Raw genomic sequence first — 25,064 nt, forward strand, 5'->3', positions numbered from 1 at the left:
TAGGAAGGAGTCTAAGGCACCCATGTTTTGCTTTAATGCATTCAGATTCAGCTAAAAATTTAAGTAGCAACCATACCACCAAGGCAAACAAATCAGAATTGTCTGAGGGCTCCTAGTTTGCAAGTCAGGTATAAAAACTAGTGAGAAAGCACAGGCCCTAGGTTCAATCCCCAGCGTGCGTGCGTGCCTGTGTGTGTGCATAGCCATAGCTCTATATTTATAAGGAAACTGAGAAATAAAAGGGTGAATGATAAATACTATTTGTGAACTCCTGAGCAAATCTGGCGATAGAACTACCAAGAAATATACTTGGTCAGTGATTAGAGAAAAAGGTTTTTTGTTTTTAAGGAGCTGTTTGGGAAATGTATGCTCAATGTTTAAGGCTGACTGACTAAGCTATATTTCTAGGTTTTTAGATTCATGGTTTGGATTCCATTTATTTTCCATAATCATAAGTATCTATAGTCCATCTTTTCTATCACTCTTCTAGTTAGGCTGCATAGCTGGCAATATTTTGATATCCCTCCAGTTTCCTCATTCTCTTCTATTCCTTCAATACCTGAATCATTCAAATTCATCTGCATAATTCAAATTCCTAAAACATTATCTCTTTCTATTCTGCTTCCTCAGTTTTCCCCTGCATATTTATGATATGTAACTGTTGCTATGACTGGTTTACATTTTTTTTCTTTTACTAAGCTGTACATGTCTATAATCCTTTAGTCACTGAATGAATAAATCAATAAGTCAATAAGAATGTTGTTCTGCTTAAATGTATTTCTATACCATGAAAAACTATTTTCTAATTTTTAAGAATGTATAGCAAATACTATCACTAAAGAGGTAGATGGATTTATATAAGGCTACTGATAATCCAAGCCCATGTTAAATTTTATTTCAAGGTTTGAAATAATGGCATTTAGTGCTAATAGAAAAGTTCTATAAACTTATTATAATGACCAAGTTATTTCATGAACCTTAAAGATACCATAATTAACAAGATTATTTGGACACATTAGCAACTGTTTTGAGCATATTTCCCAATTACAAAACTGACAAGATTTTTGTACTATAATTTAGTTCCTACGTATATATTGATCAATTTGGACAAACTGCTGTAGTTCCATAAAATGCATTTACCAGATTAGCAGCTAATACCTATACTCCTATCTAGCATATGTTCTAGATTAAAAAAAAAAAAAAAAAAAAAACTATTTACAGATATGCAGCTAACTTGTAGGAAACCCATTGTTTAAGATTAACACTGTTGTGCCATGTTTTGCTATGCTGTGGAAGAAAATGAATCCTGGCTTTTGTGTGAATACGGAAGTTAGAAAATCCACATTTTTATCAGAACTTACAATGCTAATTATTTCAATAAGAACGCTTACAATTCTAAAACTTTTGACATTTAAATATATTAAATTTTAAGAGGTTATTATGTTAAAAATTCTGTCTACTATACCCAGTTAAGAACATTTCAGAAGAAATTATAAAGATTTGTATTTCTAAATGCAGTTTTATGATTCCCTTAAAGAATGTACCTGAACTTCCGGACACTACAGAGCATTCTAGAACTGACCTGTCCCGTGATTTAGCAGCACTGCATGAGATTTGTGTGGCTCATTCAGATGAACTGAGAACACTCAGTAATGAGCGTGGTGCACAGCAGGTAGGTTTTTGCCAGTCACCATTAATAACGATGTTTTATTAACGCTTAAGCCAAGTAGCAGCCTAAGACTGTGAGATGCAGTCAATAGCCTAATTCTGATCAACATTTTAAGAGTTATATTGAATTTTTAAGAATCGGAATCATAATCCAAAAATAGCAAACAAAGAAGGGCCCAGACTAAGATGATGCACTTTTGATACTGCCAAATATCAATTTTGTTCAAGTCTAAATTTTTAACTCTACTAGAAAATGATTGTGTTCATACACTTTCAAATGTCTGTGAAAATGGCAAGTGAGTTGATAAAATTGTTTTTTAAAATTTTTATTTCAGTTTGTCTCTCACAGAGTACACAGCCAAAGTGATTCTCAAATTATGAAACACATGAGAATTATTGGGGCAGTTTGAAAGATTATGTTTTCAAATTCCATCTCAGATTTTGGAGTGGCCTTGGAAACTGCATTTCTAATAAGCTCTTACAAGGATTTAAATGCTAGTGGATCATAGCTCACACTTTAAGAAATACTAGTTGATAATAGTAGAATCAACAGATACAGATTGGAATACTACTCAAATAAGTTCTTTCAAATTCCAGTTCCTCTTTATCTTGAAGAAGAGAACAAAATGAATTATGTTCTGAATGGCCTGAGATAAAGGCTACTTTCAGAAGTTAAGTGGGGGCAGTTTTATCAAGGTACATACTACATATGTCTGACTCCTTTCTTCCATGGTTTCAGGAGATAGTGAACGTTATCGTTATACTGGATAATCATTTGGGATTTTGCAAAAGAAATTAAAGAAATGAGTTTAGTTTCAGGTCTTTTTCAACCTGAGATTTGAGAATCTTCAAGATTTTCTTTATTCCAATTTTAGATAACAGTTTTACAGTCTCCCTCATTAGAATTCTACTTTAGAATTTTTTTAACTTTAGGCTTTTTTTTTTTTTTTTTGTAGCTGGACATAATTATCTTATTTACTTATTTCTTTAATGTGGTGCTGAGGATCAGACCCAGTGCCTGACATGTACTAGGCAGGTGCTCTACGATTAAGCCATAATCCCAGCCCCTTAACTTTAGGTTTTTAATGACAAATCTGTATTCTGATCAGATGATCTATCTCAGAGACTGTTCTGGCAAGATAGGAGACAACAAAACACAAATGCATTTCTGTTATTCTTTTATCTTGGTTATATAACTAAAGATACTCAGTCATGTTCTGAATAATAGATTATTAATGAATATGTTTTATGAACTCCTTTTCTTTGATGTAGCTCTTTTCAAATCCAGATTCCCAACTTGAATTTCAGACCAGGCTTTCATTTATTTACTAATTACTTTTACACTGTTTCCTTCTATCTAGCATGTACTGAAAAAGCTTCTGGCTATAACAGAATTGCTTCAACAAAAACAAAACCAGTATACAAAAACCAATGATGTCAGGTAGCAGCCTTTGCCTCGGTGATCTGCATGGATTCAGCATGCCCAACATGGTAATTCACATCAGTATAATTGTCTCCTTTGCTCTTGCCAAAAAAATAGCACACCTTTCCACATTCCAGTGATGTGTGAGCTATGCAAACAAAACCCAAGATTCTGTTGGTAAATAACTGTGCCAGCCATTTTGTAAGCTATCTGTGCAGGATATTTGCACTTTCTCCACATGGAATCTTTACCAAATTCTGAGCCTTGGTGTACGGACCACCTTTCACAAAAAATGCTATGACTCTATCTTGAACTTTGAAAATATGTTTTCAATACACCAATTGCCAAAGTTTTGCTGTCTCTCAGAAAAAGAACTGAAAACAACTGACGAGGAAAAAGCATTCTCTATTGACAATTGCGTATAACTGGACTGCAGACTGTTCTTACTGTAATTCCTTCCTGTTTAGGAATATGACCATTTGACTGTTCAATGACTTCATTTATATTTACAGTTTCCAGAGTTTGCCATTATAATAGGAACAATCTTTGCTGTACACTTTTTAAAAATACTGTGCTATTTCTCTTTCTGGAACTGTTGAAAGAAAATATATAGAATTGATCTATTGCTCATCAGCTTTATTTTTTAAACATACCACTTATTTTGTTGGAATTGTCAAAGACTGTATTTAGAGATCATAATGCTTTTGTTAAATGTTTACAACAGTAAATAGCTTGAATTCAGTAAATATTACTGGTCATTGTACTGAAGAATGCACGTTACCCTGTCAACCATTTTATAGATTATCAGTTTCTTTTTGTAAAAAAACAAAACAAAACAAAAACTCGAATGCTTTTGTTAATTTCAAGTTGATTTTTCTGTGTTACCCCTTTGTGCAGACAACCTCATCAGCCACTTAACAACTTATCCATCTTTGATCTTCTGACTACTTGTTGTATCTGCTGGATATTTAGTTTGACTGTATAGTTTTATTTGCTTGTTTGTGTATTTTTGTGAAATATTCACAAGGGTTAAGTTAAAATAAAACCAAGGGATATCTTGTACAATTGATTACTTCTACCTAAATGTAGCTAAGCATTTAATTTCATTATTTTCTTCTTCCTTTAGGGACAGTTCAAACTTTAGCACCAGAGCAAAGCCCAGGGAGAAGATGAAACTTCATCAGTATCTTTGCTAATGGTTTCTTTTGAAAAGGGTTCCATTTATTCATTCCATATATATATATATATATATATATATATATATATATACACACACACACACACACACACAGAGCGCTACATCTCCTTCCTTATTTTGGGCAGGGGAGATAAGATATGAGCTATCATTAATAAACAGTTTTTGAGTGAGACAGGATGCAAGCAAGGTATGAAGACTACCAGTTCACACAGTAAAGAAAAGTCTTCTAAAGGCCTAGATTTTAAGAGCAACACTTGAATTCTACTCCTTTGATAAGAATGAGTGAAGATGTTGATTTGTAGTCAAGGGTTTATTTTTTATTTGCAGTGCTAGAAATAGAACCTAAGGCTTTGTGCATGCTAAGTAGGCAGTGTTCTACCATTGAGATATACCCCAGCCCCTAAAGGTTTAAAATATGGCTACTTAGTATTGTTTTCAGCAATTATTAAGGCAATTATTTTTACAGAGGCAGTTGGCTTATGTACCTTCAATCACAGTTCACCAATGATATAAAAAAATATATCCTGTACTCCTTTTCCTTGAAATTAATGCATTTCATTCTCACCTTTCTTATCTCTGTATCCTATCGCTTCCTTCCTATTTTCAATTTCTCCTATTTTCTGGCTAGAGTTCCACAGCTGGTCTCTTTTCTATAGGTTTACAAGATAGAAGAGAGACTAAGAGATAAGGACTAGTCACATTTCCTAACATGTTTTAACAGGCCGAAAGGTCTCAACTCTAGTTCAAGGGATTTTAGTTCCCTCCCATTAAGTCATACCTCAGTCTGTAGCCATACAAATCTACCTGTCATTCTGTAGACTGAAATGCTTCACCCTTTCCTACCATTTACTAAAAACACAAATCTGAAAGATTTAAGAGACTCTCTTAAATTGGAATGGAAAACTTGTTACTTACCTTTATAGGCCCTGTAGTAACTAGGTGGTCAGTGATGAAATGAAATCTCTCAAACATTTTTTTTAATGGGGCTGGGTAGGAAATTTTCAGAGATAAATGTGGACCTTGCTCTGATGCCAAAGTTTATTGATCTGAAAGGAAAGGAAGAGATAAATTGTGAACACTTTGCAATTCTATATCTAGCATAATGCTATTTAACTTGAATTATATTGAAGAACTATAAGCTTCGGCTTATTCTACTGTTTTTGTAAAGTCCCATTTCATCAATTTTATTCCCTTCATTTAAGAAGGAAACAAAACAAAACACAAACCCAAAACCTCATGCTTAAAATCTAAAGGATTATTCGAGATAAATATGCACATAGTAAATACTGCTGTCATATACCAAGACAAAAGTAAACTGCTACCTACCTTCATAGGAAGTGCAGCCTGGGATGCGCCAAGTCTGAAGTGTGTGTATTCTTACAATGAATTAGATTCAGGGCAGCTGAGTATTAGCATATGCAGACACTGCTTAATCCTATGAGGAGTGGGCATTATCTTCCTATTTTCAACTTGGGAAACTGGTACACAGTAGTTTAATAACTTAAAAGGTCAATGGCAAAGTAGAGGCGGCCCTGATACATACCAAAGTCATTTGGTACCATAGTCTGTATTTTTACATCACATTTCTTAAACATATTTATTCTTAAATTCCTAATAATTGTAACACCTATTTGGATAAACATATAGGTGATATAGAATGATTATACAACTGAATATATAATTTTTTATTACTTATCTAGGGCAATTTAAAAATGCTTATCTAGACAGCTACTCAAGAATACATATTTGATTTTTAAAAAAATACATTTGGAAATGAAATGTTTTCTGATAATTAAATGAGGACAAAAAATTTCACTACCTAGGATGACTACCTGTCATTACCAAGTAACAGCTACAGTATGTTGTGCAGTTTGGTAGTTATGCACAAATAATATATCTGGCTAGCATCTAAAAAGCCATTTATAAAGGTTTCCAGAGGGCAAAACACACTCCTTAGCACTTTTAAAGGTGACTACTAAGTTATGGTTTTTGTGAAGACCTTTTTTAAAAAGAATAGGTTTGCTTATCACATTTTGTTTAAAACAATATATATAAACACATTATAGTTTTAATTTAGTTATCACAGGAAGAATAATTTGATAGTTATGGTGGGGCATGATTATTTCTTCCATTCTGGCTTTTATAAAGACATTTTATTTTACACAAAGCTACTTTACAAAAGGAAAATAAGTAACAAAAAGTTTAATATATTTTGATATTTTCACATTTTACTTTTTGAGTAAAGTGCCATATACGCTTCCTACTTCTGCTAATTAGTTAGCACTGACATATTGACTTCAAATGGTTAGAGAGAATCTACCAGGTCGTCATCAGTCCATTCTTCCTAAGAAGGAAAACAAAACAAAAGAAAACCTGTTAAGGATAAGATGTATTTTACCTCCTTTCCTCCCTTACGAAAATATTCTTTTTCCTATGTTTATAGAAGATAAACTAGGAAAGTTTACAGTAGACTGATCTTCGTAGTAATATTGGTATTCTCACCAGACCACTAATTGGGAGTACAGATTATATTTGCGACCTCCTGTCTCTAATTTTTCATTTTATCTCTGACTTGCCCATTTTGAAGAAAAGGGACAAGGGAAGAATTCTTGAAGAATAAAAAATAAAACAAAAACTTGTGCTGCCTTCTAGGAACTTAGGAAGGAATCTTCACCAAATAATTATTTAACTGCTTCAGAACAGGCTAAGGCAAGCAAGAAAAATCCCTTAAATAATGGACAGTGTACATAAAGAAGTATGCACAAAATGAAGACTTGGAAAACCTAAACCTCTGTCATATTCACAAACAATAAATCTCAACTATATGTCATACCAGAATGTATAACAAAGATGAGTTAAAGTTCACTTTGTAGTAAACATACCTCCTCATGTTTGGATTTCTTTGATACATAATCATCATCCTCATAGCCCTTTCTCTTCTTCCTGTAATTAAGCAATTATCAATAAGCAATCTGGTACTGGCAACAGAAACTAAAAAATATAAACTGGTAATAAACTAACAGGGGTATTTTGAAATTTTATGTAATGAAGAACAGGGCTTGGATAAGTAAAAAGAAAAAGTATTATGGATAAAGACAATACTTTTAAAATCAATGTTTAAATTGAACGCAGTTCTAATTTTTTTTTTTTTTTTTCCTTCTTGGAACGTGCCACTCTACCACTGACCAAGGAAAGAATATGGGAAAAAGAGCAAAGAGAATCTGGAAAAAAAATTTTTTTTTTCTTAGTTATCATAAAAGGTAACTAAAAGCTAAAGTAATCAAAAGCATGTTATTAATTATTATATTATACGTCAATGATTCATGCAGGCAAGAAATGACTGGATACATAGGAATTTATCTGTCAAAAAATAGTTCAGTGTGAGAAAAACATGAAGTATTCTAAAGGGGTCTGGGAGAAAAATTAATATTTAGAAAACATTTACCATATGCAAGTCTAAGTGGTTTTAACAGCTAAACAAAAAGCAAAATGTTATAAAGAATTACCAAAAAAAAAAAAAAAAATAAGAAAGCTGGGAAAGTTTTATAAATAACCAATATGCAAGAAATATAAATGTTAAACATAGAAATACTAATCCCTCATGGTAATCAGGAAGTTCAAATTAAAATATTAATGTGATAGTTTTTTTCACCCAGACTGGCAAAAGTTAAAGATTAATGATATTAAGTGTTATACAATATGTAGGATGACATACAAAGGGAAAACAAAAATACTTCTCTCTCTCTCTCTCTCTCACACATACACACACACATCCCACACACACAGATAAAAGGTTGGCAAAGGTAAATACCAACCAATAAGTTACTTCTGAGATGCTGAGATTTGGGTTTTGATCAAAGGGAGCTTTGGCTTTACCTGTCTTGATTGACTTACTGACAATATAGTTCTTGTGTAATAAAAAAAAAAATTTGAAGATCAAAGAACAAATATTTTGTCTTAAAGTAATGCTACCCATAGTGTGGTTCTTGAACTGTTTCAGTTTGCAGTGAGATAAGTAGTACAGAAATTGTGTATTTAGAAACTTTCTTATCAATTTAACAGAACAATTTTGACTGTTCATAATAAAATTTAAACTTATATTTTTGTATGTTTCCTTTTTCTAGTAAATAGTTTTTATTTTATAAAAGTATGTCTTGAATTTTTTAGAAAAATACTGACAATTTGAGAAGTAGTCCTCAAGTACTCATGAAGAATCAGTCAGAAAACAAGTGATAACTTGGGAGTAAAATGTAAAACTCTTGACAGTCAGGAATTTTGGATTAGTTTGCTCAGCAAGAATAGTTCAAGTCCAAAGCAGTGGCTGAAAAACTTAAACCAAAAAGTAAATATTTTAGTTGTTGCAGGCTATATAATCAGTTTGTCACAACCACTCAACTTTCCTGCAATGACATGAATACAGCTATAATAATATGTAAACTAATGTGTATTCTATGTTCCAATAAAATTGTATTTCTAAAGAAAACAGGTAGGGGGGCCAGGTTTGGCTGGTAGGCCACAATCTGCTAATTCCTGGTTTCAGCCCATTTCAAAATCAACTTGAAAACCCAGTGAGAGCTGTAATACTTTTGTTTATTAAGGTCAATGTGTTTTTACTTCTAACACTTCAAGGTCTATACTAAGCCATGCTTTGAAGTTATAACTATGATTATAATAGAATAGTCTTTTATCTGGGCAGAGTGGCACATAATCCCAATGGCTTGGGGGGCCAAGACAGAAGGATCACAAGTTCATTACCAACCTCAGCAACTTTAAAAAAAAAAAATTAAAAAGGGTGGCGGCTGGAGATGTGACTCAGTGGTTAAGTGCCCCTGGGTTCAATCGCTGGTACCAAAAAATAAAACAATAAATAAAATACTCCTTTAATCTGCATATTCCATATATTCCTGGATATTCCCCTACTACAACTGTACAGTTAAGGAATTCTGAGTCATATATCTGTTCTGAAGGTTTTGAAATGCTAGTCTAGATTTTCATACACATCCATTAAAATATATTCACCAAATACAGGGATCAAAATATTTCAAATACATCTTAACTCTAAGATGCCACAGCTAACTCCCAATTAATAATAAATAAGGCAGAAGAAATGTCTAATTAGAAAGCAGCCCACAGAAGATATAAAATATTTTAGTTTCACCATTCCTATCATCTAAAGTTTAAGTGAATCCTTTATACAAAACATGTAAATTTTATGTTGATTCCATATTAGCCTACAAATTAAGAGACATTAAGAATGTTCCCATGGGTTCAAGAAAAGATCCAACAGCACATTTTCCTATTGATTCTATCTTTAATATAGTTTGTTACTGAAAGAAACTATTAAATTTTTCTACTCTAGCTGATAAAAATAAGTCTGGAACCATATGCTTGTTCCTCAGACCAAATATCAGACCTGTGACAAGACCAAAGATTAAAATGGCAGGAAAAGACTCAGGAATTCTGTAGGACTGCCTACTAATATCCCACAAGGAGGAAAAGAATAGGAAAAGACCTACAAGCCAAAGACATTAGTGATAGTAGGAAGGAATAAGAACTGTACAGGGAAGCCAAACCAATTATTATGTTTAATCCTATTAGAAACATGTACTCGGTTTAAAAAAAAAAAAAAATCTGATTGACAAGCCAGTTTTTCCCACATGAACAAACTTTTACAATAAAATTATTCTTAAGACCAGTTGGACTAGGTAACAGTTATAAGTGTATCTGAATAACCCTTATATCTACTTACGTAATTACACTAAGTGCAAACTCTGCAGAATGACATCGCTCCAACTTCTGTTTTAGAATGGCAACTTCTTCAGATCTGGGTGGTTCGTACTTTTTTACTAAGTTTCTCATGCCTATGTGGAGATAAAAAAGGATTTACACTGAGTCATAAATTATTTTGGTAAAGGGAGCTGAATAATAATCTCCCATCTTGTTATAGCAAACTACAAAAAACATTCAACGTGATTATTCTTTAACAGTATTTGTTATTGTGGATTGAAATCTAAGAAGCACCATTCTAATTCCAGTAACTTACGGCTGTCTGCTCTTTATCTCATCCATGTACCACATAAAGATAAGCATGCTATATAATCCACTTGTTTTAATTTTGTGCAAATACTACCATGTTCACTTTTTGCTTAGTTTTTAGCTTTTCTATTTAAAAATTCCTACATGATTCAGTGAGCATACTTTTGTTTTCTACAACCAACCATATTCATAACATTCTATTCTAAAGATGGTAGTCAAGGAGTATACTTCTTGTTTACAAAAGAAATTGTTACTATGTAACATATAATAAAGAAGGGATGTTTAAGTACAGTAAAAAAAAAAAATGTCAAGCTGGGTATGATGGTGCCTGCCTTTAATTCCAGCACTCAAGAGTCTGAGGCTGGAGGATCTTTTAAATTCAAGGCCAGCCAGCCTGGGCAATTTAGCAATACCCAGTCTCAAAATTAAAATAAAGGGGGCAGGGGCAGGTGCAGGGGGCCGGGGGTGGGTGGAAGGTGGAATCAGGATATAGCTTAGTGGCACAGTGGTGAAGTGCCCTTGGGATCAATCCCCATTGACTCGACCAAAAACAACAACAACAACAACAACAACAAAAAACCCCACATCATGTCTTCCTTTAGGTTAAAAGGAAACTATCAGTAACTTTACAACTGCAAAACAAAACAAAAAATCCTCTAGCTGATCTTGTTATTCAAGTGTAATAAACCAAAGATCTAGGCTTATTATTAGCCAGCCATGTGCTCCAAATGGGTAATTATATTACTGATTTATTTCATAAGCAAACAAAGCAAAGCAGTGTTTTCAACTGAATTAGTACTTGGAATTCAATGTACTTGTGTTAAACCTATGAATATTTTAACATTGTTCAAAATCAATATTTTATGAAGAATTATTTTTTTCCTGTCGAAATAAATGGAATAAAATAAAGGTACTGAGAAATCAGTAATAAAGCTTTAAATGAGTATAGTGGTGTATCTTTAAGGCTCCCTTCTACTGTGATCCGGATATCTGGCCAAATAACAATTAGCTTTGAAAGTGAACCCTCTGGTGGTAAAACTAAAGACCTACAGCTTATGATTCACACCTAATTCATCATTCTCAAAGAGGGAAGACCTCAGCCCTAAAGATCATCACTTCAGAGAATTAAGTGAAATCAACATGTCCAAAAGCATCCTACCTTTAAAATAAACATAAAAATATATATATCTGTTTACTGTCACCCCAAATCAAGATCTGAAATCTTATATTTTATCAGTTTAGTCAACATATAGTTTAATTACAAATTTAATTAATAAAAATAGTCACAAAAAAGTTTGGGAACAAAAGAACTAACTTTTAACCCTAGTCCAATAACCATAAGCGAGCAATCAGTGTGTCATGGGCAAGAATTAAGAATGAAGAAGCGTGGCTACTCCAGCTAATCAATTAGGCAGAGATTCTACTCAGTCTTTAAAACAGGGTTTCTCAACACTAGCACTAATGATATTTTGGGCTGAATTATTCTTTTTTGTAAAGATCTATATTGGTTTCCTGAGACTGCTATTAAAATTACCATAAACCTGGCATTTAAAAATAGCCAAAATGTATTCTCTCAAAGTTCTGTAGTCCAGAAGTCTGAAATCAGTTTCACTCAGCCAAAGTTAAGGTATGGGCAGGGCAACTATCTGGAGGTTCTAATGAAGAATCCATTCCTTGCCTGTTCCAACTTCTAGTAGCTGCCAGCATTCTTTGGCTTGTGGCCGCATTCCTACAATTTTCGAAACCAGCATCTTCAAATTCTCTGCTATCTCTAGATTGTCAAATTTTTTTCTACCCTTCTCTCACAAGGAACCTTTTAGTCCTCACCTCCATAATCCAGGTCAATGCCACCATCTCAAAATCCTTAAATTATCTACACATACCCCCAATCTCACTTTTTTTTCCTTTTTGTCATACAAGGTAACCAGGGAATAGAACATGGATCTCTCTTGGGAAGCCATTTTTTGCTTTCTAGAGCTCTCCTGTACACTGTAGGATGTTCAGAAGCATTCTTACCTCTACCTACTAGATGTTGTTAACCATTAATACCCTCTAAGTTGTGACAGAAATGTCTCCAGACATTACAAAAATTATCCCCAGTTGAGAACCATGGCCTTTGTTATTATCAACTAACAAAATGACCAACAAGTGACACATTAGCTAGTTAAAACTGATTTATCTACAAAACAGACATGCTGAATTTAAATGTTATCCTTAAGTTTTAGTGCCTGTCACATAATTGTGTATACTTTAAAAGGCTCTTGCTGACTCAAATCTCCTTCTGAATCTGATTTTCACTTTCCTGATATATGTTTGAAGACTACTTCCTTCTATGTACCTTTTATCTGTTCACCAACTTAAAAAAAAAAAATTCTTCTTTAATTGTAGATGGAAAATACCTTTTATTTTATTTATTTATATGTGGTGCTGAGGATCGAACCCAGCGCCTCACATATGCTAGGTGAGTGCTCTACCACTAAGCCACAATCCCCACCAATGTATTTTTAATGCTTCTGTAATAATCCAGTAAAGGTAAATCTAAACAAAAATCTGTTATCTTAAGTTAAATACCATATAGATATTTATTCAGAAAACAGCTTTGTAATAGAATAGTTTGTATTTTTTACTTACTTTTCATTATATCTAGTAACTGTGACAAGCAAGTTCTATTTTCTCTCAGCATTAGACTCTCTGATAAATAACTGGCAAAGAAAGGAAAACAATTTTAATCTATTGAAAACAGCATATCAGAGAATATGATATCATAAATTGTTTGCCTCCATGTTCATTTCATCAAAAGCAATTTTAAAATTTATTTTTTAAAGATTACATAATATGTTGAACCCCATAAAAGTATAATTTACAGCTATTATAGTCTCAAGGGTTTACTACAACTCATTAGCTTAAAAGATGTTCACTGTTCAAAGTTAATTAACTTAAATGTTATAGTGCATAGCTTTCAAACGGAAAACAGTATGAAAACAGCAATAATAGTCAATATTTATAGTATCTGATTTAGACTTTCTGGAAGTTTAAATTCATTTGATGGATAAGGAATCTTAATTACAGTAATAGACAAATCATGACCTTGGAGTTGACCAAATCATAAAGCTTAAAGGTAACAGACCTAGAATTTGGCATTAGTAAGGATTTTCTCTCTTTTGAGTATCAAGATCACGTTACCTATAATTGCACTTCTTGTGAATAAGAGACATTCAAACCAATGACAATATCACCCATGCTTTAGTCCAAATCAAAGGTGTCAGTACTTTTCCATCAATGTGATACAAAGTCTAATTACCTGTTTATCTCAGAACCACTATAGTAGTATGAAAATACAATTTGTATATTTAAGTTTTTACTCAGTCTGAAGTTTAATATACCCAAAATTGATCCATATTTGATAAAAGCCTAAGAGAACAGATTTTCAAAGCATAAGAAGTCATTCAAATGAATACAAAAAAGTATTAGTTTTTCCCTTGGGAAAATAGTTACAAAAACACTAAGAACTGCTGTTGAATCAATAAATGGGATGGATTCAAACTAAAAAGCTTCTTCTCAGCAAAGGAAACAATAACATGAAGATGGAGTCTACAGAATGGGAAAAAATCTTTACCACACGCACCTCAGATAGAGCACTAATATCCAGGATATAAAAAGAACTAAAAAAAAAAACCTTAACACTCAAAACCCAAATAACCCAGTCAGTAAATGGGCTAAGGAACTGAACAGACACTCACAGAAAAAGAAACACAATCAATCAACAAACATGAAAAAAATGTTCATCATCTCTTGTAATTAGAAAATGCAAATTAAAACTAAGATTTCATCTTACTCTGTCAGAATGTCAATTATCATCAAGAATACAAGCAATAATAAGTGTTGGTGAGGATGTGGGGAAAAAGGTACACGCATACATTGCTGGTAGGACTGCAGATTGGTGCAGCCACTATGGAAAGTAGTATGGAGATTCCTAAGAAAACTTATACCCAAAGGGCTTAAAATCAGCATACTACAACAATGCAGCCACATCACCATGGAACCAACCTAGATGCCCTTCAACAGATGAAAATGTGGTTATGTATACATAATGGAATATTACTCAGCCTTAAAGAAGAATGCAATTATGGCATTTGCAGGTAAACGGATAGAACTAGAGAATATCAATGCTAAGTGAAATAAGCCAAAGGGCGAATGTTTTCTCTGATAAATGGATTCTGATCCATAGTGGGGAAGAATGAAGGAACTTTGGATTGTACAGAGGGGAGTGAAGGGAGGGGTGGGGCAGGTGGGGACGGGAAGGATGGTAGACTGAGACAGACATTATTACCCTATATATATGTATGAAAAAAATTAAAAATTTTAAAAAAAGAAGAAAGAACTGTGGTTGCTATATATCTCTTAAACTATTCAGATTATTTAAACTTTATTACAAGGTTTTACAACACTTGTAAATTTGGTATTACACCTTTTTTTCCTATTATGGGAACTAATTTTGGATATGGAAATCAATAACTTTCTTGACAACTAATGCATTTCTGGTCATAAATGATTCAAAATAACTTAATTTAGTTATTTCCTTTCCCCTTCTTTCTAAAACTCCTCACACTTTTTGCCATTCCTTTGTTTCTTTTTTATTCCTCCTTTTAATTTCTTAAACTTAAGAGTGATACACTTGGCCAGACTCTCTACCTCTGAATCTTTTTAAACCCAATCTCAATTCTGAATTAGACTTTTAATATTTGATTTGTTAAAAATCCACAGGCAATTAAGAATACCTTGAGTCAAATTAGTAGATGCGAAATAAAGCTCTATATCCACCAAAAAGAGAACCCCAAAATAACATTCTATGAGTAGTCATGTGAGGCACTGTCCCAAATGTTAACAACAGCACAAGAGCCTATCTGTTTAGCAATAAATGTAAATGCAATTCCCACATTTCCCAAGAGTGTCTGTAAGTCACGTTTAAGTTTATAATGAAGAGAAAGTATTTCCCTAATAGGGGAAAATAATGTCCCATGTCTACAGTCCCTAAGAATGTCATAAAAACCTATTTAATCTGCAATAGACCAGGGTACCACAATTCCAATTTTTTCTATTTGGAATTATAAGTAAACTAAAATAAACTGTAATCTGGACCTTAGGGTGCTTAACTAAAAATCTCACCACATAACTCTCATATCACTAAAATTTCACTGGAGGAAAACTGCAGTATACACTGCATAAAATGCTTCAACAGATTAAATGAAACTTTTGGCTATCTAAATTGTGGGAAAAAGGTTTAGCTTTTATTAAATGAAAATTCCACACTTAAACTCCATAGACATCAACAATTTACATGGCAGGCTGGGGCTGTGGCTCAGTTGTAGAGTGCTTGCCTAGCATGTGTGAGTCACTGGGTTTGATTCTCAGCACTGCAACATAAATAAATAAATTAAAGGTCCACTAACAACTAAAAAAAATTAAAAAAAAAAAAAAAAAACAATTTACATGGCTATCTTTCCTAAGTAGGGCACGGATTTATATGTTGTTCACTTCACACTCCTAAAATGTAGTACAATTCACAACAGTACCTACAACGCACACAATCAATACGGCTTAGTAAACAAATGCAGTATAAACCATTTTATGATTAAATGTACATATTTATATATAGTTGCTGAGTTTGTTTTGCATAGAAGCAAACCATAAATAAAAAAATATATAAGCCCACAATCCCTTATTTTGAATGCAGATGTATTTAAAAATTTGTAATTGTTCATGTTTTAGAAAAGTAACATGGTATATATACTGTGATATGTGGAATACCCCAGAGATGTCTGAGGCAAAAATCCTTTATTCTACAAGGGAACATAAATACTTCTACTAAGTGGGAGAATTACTGAAATAAAATTGTTTGCACTTGCTGCCACCTTGTCAATGAATTTCAAAATTATAGATAACACATCATAAACATATGAAACAGTTAAAAGTTTAAAAAGTTTTATCTTTCTTCCTCAGCTATTTCTAGGAATGAAACCAATAGAATTTCAAAGATCATAAATAAATAAAATACAGAAAGTAAAAAATAGTCTAATCTGGTAAGCACCTTGAGAATAGCAAATATGTATGGTATATCATTATTCCTCCTCTCCAATTAAACAAATTATAGCCAAGTACTGTTAAATCCATTTATGGATATAATCTATAACATATCTTTACACAAAGTACTGTTGTGAGAATCAAGTGAATTTAATTCACATAAAGAGCTTATCATAAAGCTTGGGTCTCAGTGTGTAATTTATTTGTTAGCTATTTATGGTTCAATAACAATTTATTTGGAAATCACCTAAAGTATTATTCTTTCCACAAATCTCTACTGAATTCCATGTTTCATATATGCTTAACAGCATAGCAACAATGATTAAAATAAAGCAGATACACTTGCTATACTCAAGTTGCTTACCAGATCGTAAACTCACAGATTGGCCATATATTGATATAGATATCAATCTTTTCAAGATTATCTGTTTTACTTTTACTTTCGTCATAAGCATTTTTTCTTAATTCAACAATACTTTGCTTAATTTTAAAAGGCTTCCTTACAAGGCAATTGATCTCATTTCTTCCCTCAGCAACCTTTTCAGAGGCTACAATGAATATATAAAACTATAATCACAAAAGAAGCTTACTTAAAATTTTGAACTCCATTAAAAATTAAATCAAGTGACTAAATCTGACCTCAGATAAAACACAAAATAATACCTTTCCATAGCAATCCCAGCCCTGGAGGCACTAGACAATATGGCAGTCAAGGCAATTTGTGAAGGTGTGTACAAAAGGTAAGCATCAGTCAATGCAATTCTATTAAGAAAGTCATCAGCTGTTTTCCTCAAAATCTCTGGATTCTCCAACACGGGATAGCGGGTCTAGAAAGAAAGTTTGCAAACGTTATCATTTTTGAGAGTTTAATAGAGTACTTACCATTCAAAAACATTTATATTAACCAGAAAGTATTTAATACAGAATGCTAAAGAACTCCTTTTCTATATACCACAAGAAATGATCTTTCAATATGAGATTATTTTGTATGTACTATTAGAATGTAGCAAAATTTAAGTTATTAAATTCTGAATATTTAACATTTGTCTTCTCTGTTATTATCCTTTAGCTCAGTGTTTTTCAAACTTTTCTGAATACAACCTCATTAAGAAATACATGCTTTAAAATAACACCAAAAGTTCCCAGCACAGTAGCACTTGATGCTATTTTCAATTTATGTTAATCCCTTCTCTTTATCCTTTTCCACTTGAGAAGGAAGGGAAAGAAGGGATGAAGAAGCTCCTAGAGATTCAAAGTAGATTTAAAGTAGACCCAAGAAATGCATATTCCCAGGTAGACTTTCCAAGCAATTCAGGTGATTCAGATATAAGGCCACATTTAAGAATCATGCTACCACATTTTGATAGGAAATTTCTTCTCATGTTTACTTCTGGGAAGACATAATTGGAAATGATTCTTGAACCTACTAGACTTCTCCAAAAACATACGGAATTATTTTTGGAATAGGCCCTGAATATATGGAAGAACTCAAATTTCCTGATAATCCTCATATCCTTTAAGATGAACCCTAAATCTTAAGCCTTCTTGTTTATAACAGATATTCATAATCAAGACCTCAAACATATGAAATCTTGTCTACACTTGGGAACAAAATTGTGCAATCCACACAGGCCTATCATTATTTCAAGATGCCTGACCTTTGATATGATGATTCACTCTACTCTGAGCACTAACGTCCCTTCCCCAGTACATTGGCTTAATACTTCACAGATGTCCCTCCTCAGAATCTTTGGACACACAATCCCTGTAATTGCTCCCACTCACCACTGTTCTTTCGCCCTCACTTCCCTCCTGAATTCTCTGCTCCAATAGGCTGCCAACACATTTCTTACTTAACATCAACCACATCAGATTCCAACCAACCTTTTGATTTGCAACTATACCCAGACTTCTGGGTAGTACCAGGGAAAAACATACAGCCAGCCACAAGTCTGATAATATTACCACAAATTCATGTTTAATGACATGAAGTAAGTCTCTAAATACTACTTAGCAATGATATTTTCATAGAAAATTTGCTCTCCCATTTTCAGTGAGTATGGTAAACATTCCCACCTGTCTCAATATCTTTGATAATTCTCAGAAAAACTGATCATTCTCAGAAAATTATTTTTGCTCTTAACAAAGAAAGGCACTATTTCCTTCCATTACCAAATCTCCAGGCCTAACAATATCCTCAGCCATACTTTCCTCTTTCCTTTTATTAAAGAGAAGGGCTATTATTCCCTCTAAAGATAATTCTTCCTTTGCATCCCAGGTCAACCTCTTCTTTCTTTTTTTCCAAAAAAGAAACTTGAGTTATTCACTTTTCCTTTAATCTTTCTCTCACTATTAGCTCCCTGGATGAACATTTAAACATTTATTAGTCTTCCACAAAACAAAAACCTCTCTAACTTGTTTCTACCAATTACCACATTTTCTTAATCTTCTCATCTTTTCCCACTTCAAAGAGTTATATTTCAAAGAGCTACATATTCAAAGAGCAACTGTTTAAATTATATATACAGTGATGTGCTATATAACAATTCCATCAGTGATAAATCACATAGATAATGATGGTCTCAGAAGATTATTATGGAGCTAAAATTCTTATCATTCAGTGGTTTCATAGCCATCATAAAGTCATAGCACGATGCACTACTTTCTGGTGATGTTGGTATAAACAAACCTACTGTTAAAGGAGTAACCTAGTTTCTCATATTGTTCATACTAAAATGCAGGTAGAGAGAAATTTTGGATGATTAAAGGTTATCAAATTTTAGATTCTTTAAAAGAATAGGAAAGCTGTACATTCACTAGTTTATGTCATATCAATAAGTTACCTTTATATCAATGAGGAAGCCCTCAAAAGGTCTATAAGGATTGTGGACAATAAGATGAAAATTAAGCTGTTGTATAAGGAGTAGCTCGTATTCCAAAATCTGTTCCAGTGCCTTCTCCTGTCCAAGAGGACTCTCCCGCAGGTTTCCAACAAACTGAGGACTAGACACATTGAATTCATCTACTTTGCAAGCCAAAAATGCACAAGTAAGCCTAGAGGAAAAATAAGGAAGAGTGGAGGCACATGCATATACTTTGAGAAATAGCTAATTGTTTTATTTCTCAAGGTACTTTCTAAAATTGCCTAATATATACAAGTCATTATGTTACACATTGCAGAAAATTAGGAAAAAAAATAGGTCAACTTCTATCCATTAACAGACATAATACAAACCATAAAATTAGATCTAATATTGCCATGATATTCAGCCATCATTGACTCAAGGGTAGTTTCAGATAGTTCAACCTAGAATCTGGAAAAACAAAATAACTGAAAAAGAAGAGTAGTTTGTATCATGAAATGTACATGAAAGAGTTAAAAAACAGTAAAGTGTATATGTATATACCATAAGACTATGGAAAAAAGGTTAAAAGAATATTTCAGAAGGCCATCAGTGGAAATGTCTGAAGTCACCTGAGTAGGGGATGATGAGCTTATGGAAAAACCTATAAAATTCAACTGACTACCACATGAGTTCAGAGTTAAAAAACTAAAAGAAAGGTACTGCAGAGAGCTTTTGGAAGTTCCAAAAGGCCAAGGACCTGAGCTTGACAGGTGGGAATGGGAATGAAAAAGAGAAAATAAGTAGGAACAATGTGTTTGTCTTGAGTCTCACACTATTTTTATCTTCATTAATAAGCATGATGCTTAGCAAAGCAGAAACAAAACAGAACTCTGTTTAACTGAAATGAAAATGAAGTTACAGGATCTGTGAATTCATGGGGAGAACAAGGAATCACCATAAATGATTCTGTTTGAGCAACTGGGAGAACAAAAGTGCAACTAAAAAAAGCAGTATTAGGGAAATAGTTTGAGAAAAACAATGTGAATTTGGACAACTATCTGAACTTATTATATTATATAATATATATCTGTATTATAGGATATAAAAGTAAATAAGGATTTTAAATTCTGAATAAATAAAAAGAATGCCAATCTAAAGTGCCCTTAATGAGGAATTCTCTTGCCTCTCTGCCCGCCTCACACACAAATGTTCACAGTATAAACATCTTTAATGAATATAAAAAACTAGACAAACTTATACTCACATTATTATCCGTGGGTGATATTCCATTACAGAGTTATTGAGATAAAAACGCTTGAAATACATGCAAGCTGTACCCTAAGATTAAAAAAAATAGATATCAGTAGGATCTATTTGTATGTGATACATGATAAATTTTATGAAAAATAACTTATTTGTGCAACCGTTTCTCTGAAAATGCTCTCCAGACAAATATCAGTAAATGCTAACTTTCCTTTAATCAAAATAAATTGTGATGAAGTACTGTGAAAATTCCATAGTTAGAGGATTCTTTCCCTCCCTGTGGCCATCTGAATGCAAGCCTCGGAGGTAATCCCTCTTGTGGACACTGGATTTTAAAATGTGTATATTTATTTTAGAATTAAGGAGTACCAAAAAATGTCTAGAATCAGAAAAATACAAATGGTCACAAATTAACCAACCAATGTTGGAAAAATTCTGACCAAAAATCACAGTTGGGACAATAAGCCCTCTCTCTAAATCCACTAATCCAGTAAGATATGACATAGCAGATCTGTGATATAATTGTGATCACTGCTGCCAAACTCAACTGTAGAAGCAGGACCTACTATTTACTGAATTTGTCCCACTCTGTGCCAAGCACAGAACTATTATTCTATTTTAATCCTTACAACAACTTGGTGAAGTATTACTGTCTACAGAAAAGGAAACTGAGTGTCAACAAGGTTAAGTGACTTATTCAGACAGTTAATAAAGAACAGGGCTGAATTCAACTAAGACCTGTCTATATTTTTAACCAATATGTTACTTGGCTAGAACTAATGAAATAACCATTTAATCTATTTTATGAAAGAAAAAAGAATATTACATTTTAAATATTTTTTTAAAAAATTTTGTCATTTTATATAAAACTATTCTTCACCAAACATGTTGCACAAAGACAAATTTCACATAATTTAAGGATTGCTTCTTCATCCCCAAATCACTTAAACCTACTACTTCATTTTATATTTCCTTTAATAGGAAACAGCCAAATTTCAAGATAGAAACTAATAAAGTATTCTAAAATTCTTTGTGTATCTTTGATGTCTCAGATAAATATCTGTGAATTAAGAAATATCAAAAACGCTTTTGGACTCATATCTTAATATACTTCAATTTTTTTCAACTATAAAAATGGAGACACCTAGAAAGTGACTCTATCTGGGTCATAAGTTATTTGCATGGTATAACTTTAACAATATATAATGACTTTCATATTTGTGCTTTACAATGAACCTGTGAGATAATAAGGTAAAAATATTTTACACATTCAGCTTTTTAATCTCAGCTACCTATTTCTCCTTACCATCACTTGTTCCATCAATAACAAACAGGGATCTAAGAACTATACCTATGAAATAACCAGAAGGCATTTTTTAAGTCAAAGATAAATCCCCAGCTTCTACTAATGAAGGTTTAAAAAAAATCTTGTGGCATAAATTTCAGCTAGGACATGATTACAAACAATTAATGCATTATTCCAATCATGTATTGAGTGTGACACAGTTGAAAAGTACTAGTCTCTGTTCTGTTCCCAATTCTATTGTACACTAGTTGAGAACTTGGAGAGAAAATTTTCTTTTTCTCTATAAAATGAGGATGTTATGACTTACAGAGACCTCAAAATTCTTTTGACTATAAGATTTGAAATACTTCATGAGATATGATACAGAAACTCATAATTCAAGGGTTTCATTGAAAAACATATGACAAAAACTAAACAAATATAACCTAAGGTGAGTTTTTTAAAAAATTAGCATGGATAGGGAATTTAGAAATTTAGAAGAAGTCAGATTCCATAAGCCAGTTGAAAGACATCATACTTCATTACCACCATAACTTACCACAACAGACCGTGGCATTGCTGGCTTAAACACTGAACAGAATTCTAGTAATCTTTTCTCATAGTATTTGCAGAGTGTCATTTCTTCATGAGGTTCAAGAAAGACAGGATCATTTGGGAGAACCTTTAGAGCAGAAATTACAGTGTAAATTCGGTGAATTAACTGTAAAACTGTTTTCTCTGTCCAGATTAAATCAGGTTTAAAACTGCAACAGAGGAAAATATGCCACTCATCATTCTCTTTACAGATTTGCTAAGCACTGCATAAAATATCTTTATAAAAATACCAAGTAAACTAAAACTATACCATCACATTTCTCAGAATGTCAGCTGGACAGTGCTTCATGAATACATAAACAATCATGATACAGCACATGCTCACAGGTTTAATGTCATTAACTGTAAATTCAAAAGAAGATATACATTTTCAATGGATGGCAAGTTTTCAACACCCCTTTTTCAATCACTGTGTCAAACAAATTGAGTTTAAAAACAGCAAATGTTTCAATAAATTTCTATTTTTTTAAGTTACCCAGTTCTTGGTGATTTTTTTAAAAAGCCCTAACAAACTAATATAAGTACTAATATATGAAATCAGTTAAGTGTAAAAGTAGGTCAATAGCAACAGGCTTGGAGGCATCAAACACTTGCAGGAGTGAAGCAAGTGCTAGAATGATTAGCGAGGGCTTGTAAGAAAGATTAAATCAGGCTGAGAGCTGTACAAGAAGGGGCTTGGCTAGGAGATCACAGTCCAAAGCATCTTCTGTCATATGGTTTGACGGTTCCTGTCTCCCTCCCTCATGAAATCCATTCACCTCCAGGTTTTCAGATGCCTTTTTCTAGAACGGGGAACTGATATGATGAACCTCTCATTTAAAATCTTTAAAAGTTCTCCATAGTGTTTGTATAAATTTCAAACTCCTTACTTCCGCTTAAAAATTCCTTGCCTACTTAGGCCATTGCTGCACAGGTACTCAGTTTCAGCCACAATGTCCACAAGCATTCCGTGCACCCGTACTGCAGCTTCTGACTGTCCCCTCTGCACCTGCAGCTGTTTGTCGAGCATGTTCTTTTCCCATCTTCTTTGCATCAACTACTGGGAAAAGCTTTCCTCGACATCCCTGACAAGTGAATGGCTCTTGCCCTGCGCTACCTCAGTATCTACGGGCTCTTCTTCGCCATTTTACAAAGACATAGTCAATCTGCCTCTCTACTATGGGGACTGCGTTGCTAGTCTCCGTACCCACAGAACCTGGCATGGTGCTCGCCAATTTGTTGTATAAAAACTCCGCACCGCGGAGGAGGTAGCGGGACGAAGAGAGATTGTGTTGGAAGCCCAAAGAGATCCCACAACTACTCAGAGTTTTGAGGCCGGGGCAGGGCGGGTGGCCGCCTGAAACCTCACCTTCCCGTTCGCCACCGCTTTGCATTTGAATTTGCGATTGGCGTCGGCCCGCAGACGCGCCAGCTGCTCCTCACTGGCGAAAGTCCAATGTCTCTTTTGGCTGCTGTTGTGGTACATCGTGGCGTCCAGGACCAGGTTCAGAAAGCTTGGACCAAAAAAAAAAAAAAAAAAAAAAAGAAGAAAAATTACAGCCACACCGTGGTGTGAAGCAGACGTGACCCCAACAGGATCCCGCGGAAGCCTTGGGCGTCAGGTCGGCTGGCGCGGGCGCGCTGACGTCACGACCACGTGCCCAGCCCGCCTACCGAGGCGTTTCCGGAGCCGGGCTACGAGGGGCGTGTCTTCAGGGTTCCTCAGCCCTCCGCTGTTGACACAGGTGGGCGGAACCTCAGGACCCGCTAGTTCTGGTCCGTGGGCCCTTAACTTAGCTCCGCCCTTTTCAGGCAAAGAAGCGACAGGCAAGGATATCCATAAGGGATGTAGAATATTCGTTGGAGTAGGTTGATAAATTCACACTAGGTAATCAGAAGTGGGAAAAAGCTTGGGAGAGTGTTAGTGTTTAAATATTGGTCTCAGAGGGAAAATTACATTTGAGAAAAAGTTTGAAAGAGTTGAGAAAGTAGTAAACTGGTCATCTGGAGGGATGTCAGGGGGAGCGAAAATAGTAAAGGTTCTAAAACCGAAGCATTCCCAGCTCTTTTAAAGATGAGTGTGGCGGCCAAGGAAGGAAGAATTCTTGGAGCATTACGAAAAATCTCGGGGAATGGAACATGGTTGGAAAACTAAAAACAGTGAATGTGACTGGTCCTTACTGTTCTGCTGCTAAGGTGACCTTTCCCTGTGCTTTTCCCCTTACCTTTCTGTTGATTAATAGTCAATCCTCTCCCCGTTTCTATCTTTGAAGTCAAAATGTATGGCAGTTTTAATGTTTTCTTGAGATTCCCATCTTCATTATTGCTTCTAGAGAATCTTAGCATTATAAGTTATCATTAATGCTTAAACGATTTACATTTTATTATTACGACTTTAAAACTGCATTTGAGATATCAAATTTATACGGATCCCAAAAACCTTTACTAGTTTTGACTTTTGTCCCATTTAGGCTACCTTATCTCCTGTGTATCAAGTGTACAGTCAGAAAGATGGATTTCCCTATAGCAAGTAGTTTTTCTAAAAAGGGAAAAATAAAAATCAGATAAAAATGACAAAACCTAGAACCATTCAGCTAAGTGAGGTGGCAAGATGAGGGCAATGCTGCCCTCCGTAAAAATGTAGTTAGAGGATTAAGAATGGGAGAACTT

General features: G+C 33.8%; 2 protein-coding genes across 2 annotated transcripts in view; one reads left to right on the top strand and one right to left on the bottom strand.

Annotated features, from left to right (window-relative positions):
- Rasa1 (RAS p21 protein activator 1) overlaps positions 1-4,153 on the top strand; it is a 107,662-nt gene extending 103,509 nt beyond the window's left edge. Inside the window, exons 24-25 of the mRNA XM_047555874.1 lie at positions 1,538-1,672; positions 3,030-4,153. Coding sequence (XP_047411830.1) covers positions 1,538-1,672; positions 3,030-3,113 — 219 coding nt within the window. The 3' untranslated portion in view covers positions 3,114-4,153. The remainder of the gene's footprint in view (positions 1-1,537; positions 1,673-3,029) is intronic.
- Positions 4,154-6,475: 2,322 nt separating this feature from the next.
- Ccnh (cyclin H) lies at positions 6,476-23,914 on the bottom strand. The gene is made up of 9 exons (XM_047555875.1): positions 23,764-23,914; positions 22,360-22,482; positions 20,517-20,590; positions 19,250-19,460; positions 17,070-17,233; positions 12,957-13,027; positions 10,039-10,150; positions 7,172-7,232; positions 6,476-6,633 (listed from the first exon to the last, which is right to left on the bottom strand). Exons 1-9 carry the CDS (start codon positions 23,878-23,880, stop codon positions 6,595-6,597), a joined length of 972 nt encoding a protein of 323 aa, XP_047411831.1. The 5' UTR covers positions 23,881-23,914; the 3' UTR covers positions 6,476-6,594.
- Between the last annotated feature and the right edge of the window lie 1,150 nt (positions 23,915-25,064).

The sequence above is a fragment of the Sciurus carolinensis genome, chromosome 6, assembly GCF_902686445.1.
Source record: "Sciurus carolinensis chromosome 6, mSciCar1.2, whole genome shotgun sequence".
Taxonomy (NCBI): domain Eukaryota; kingdom Metazoa; phylum Chordata; class Mammalia; order Rodentia; family Sciuridae; genus Sciurus; species Sciurus carolinensis.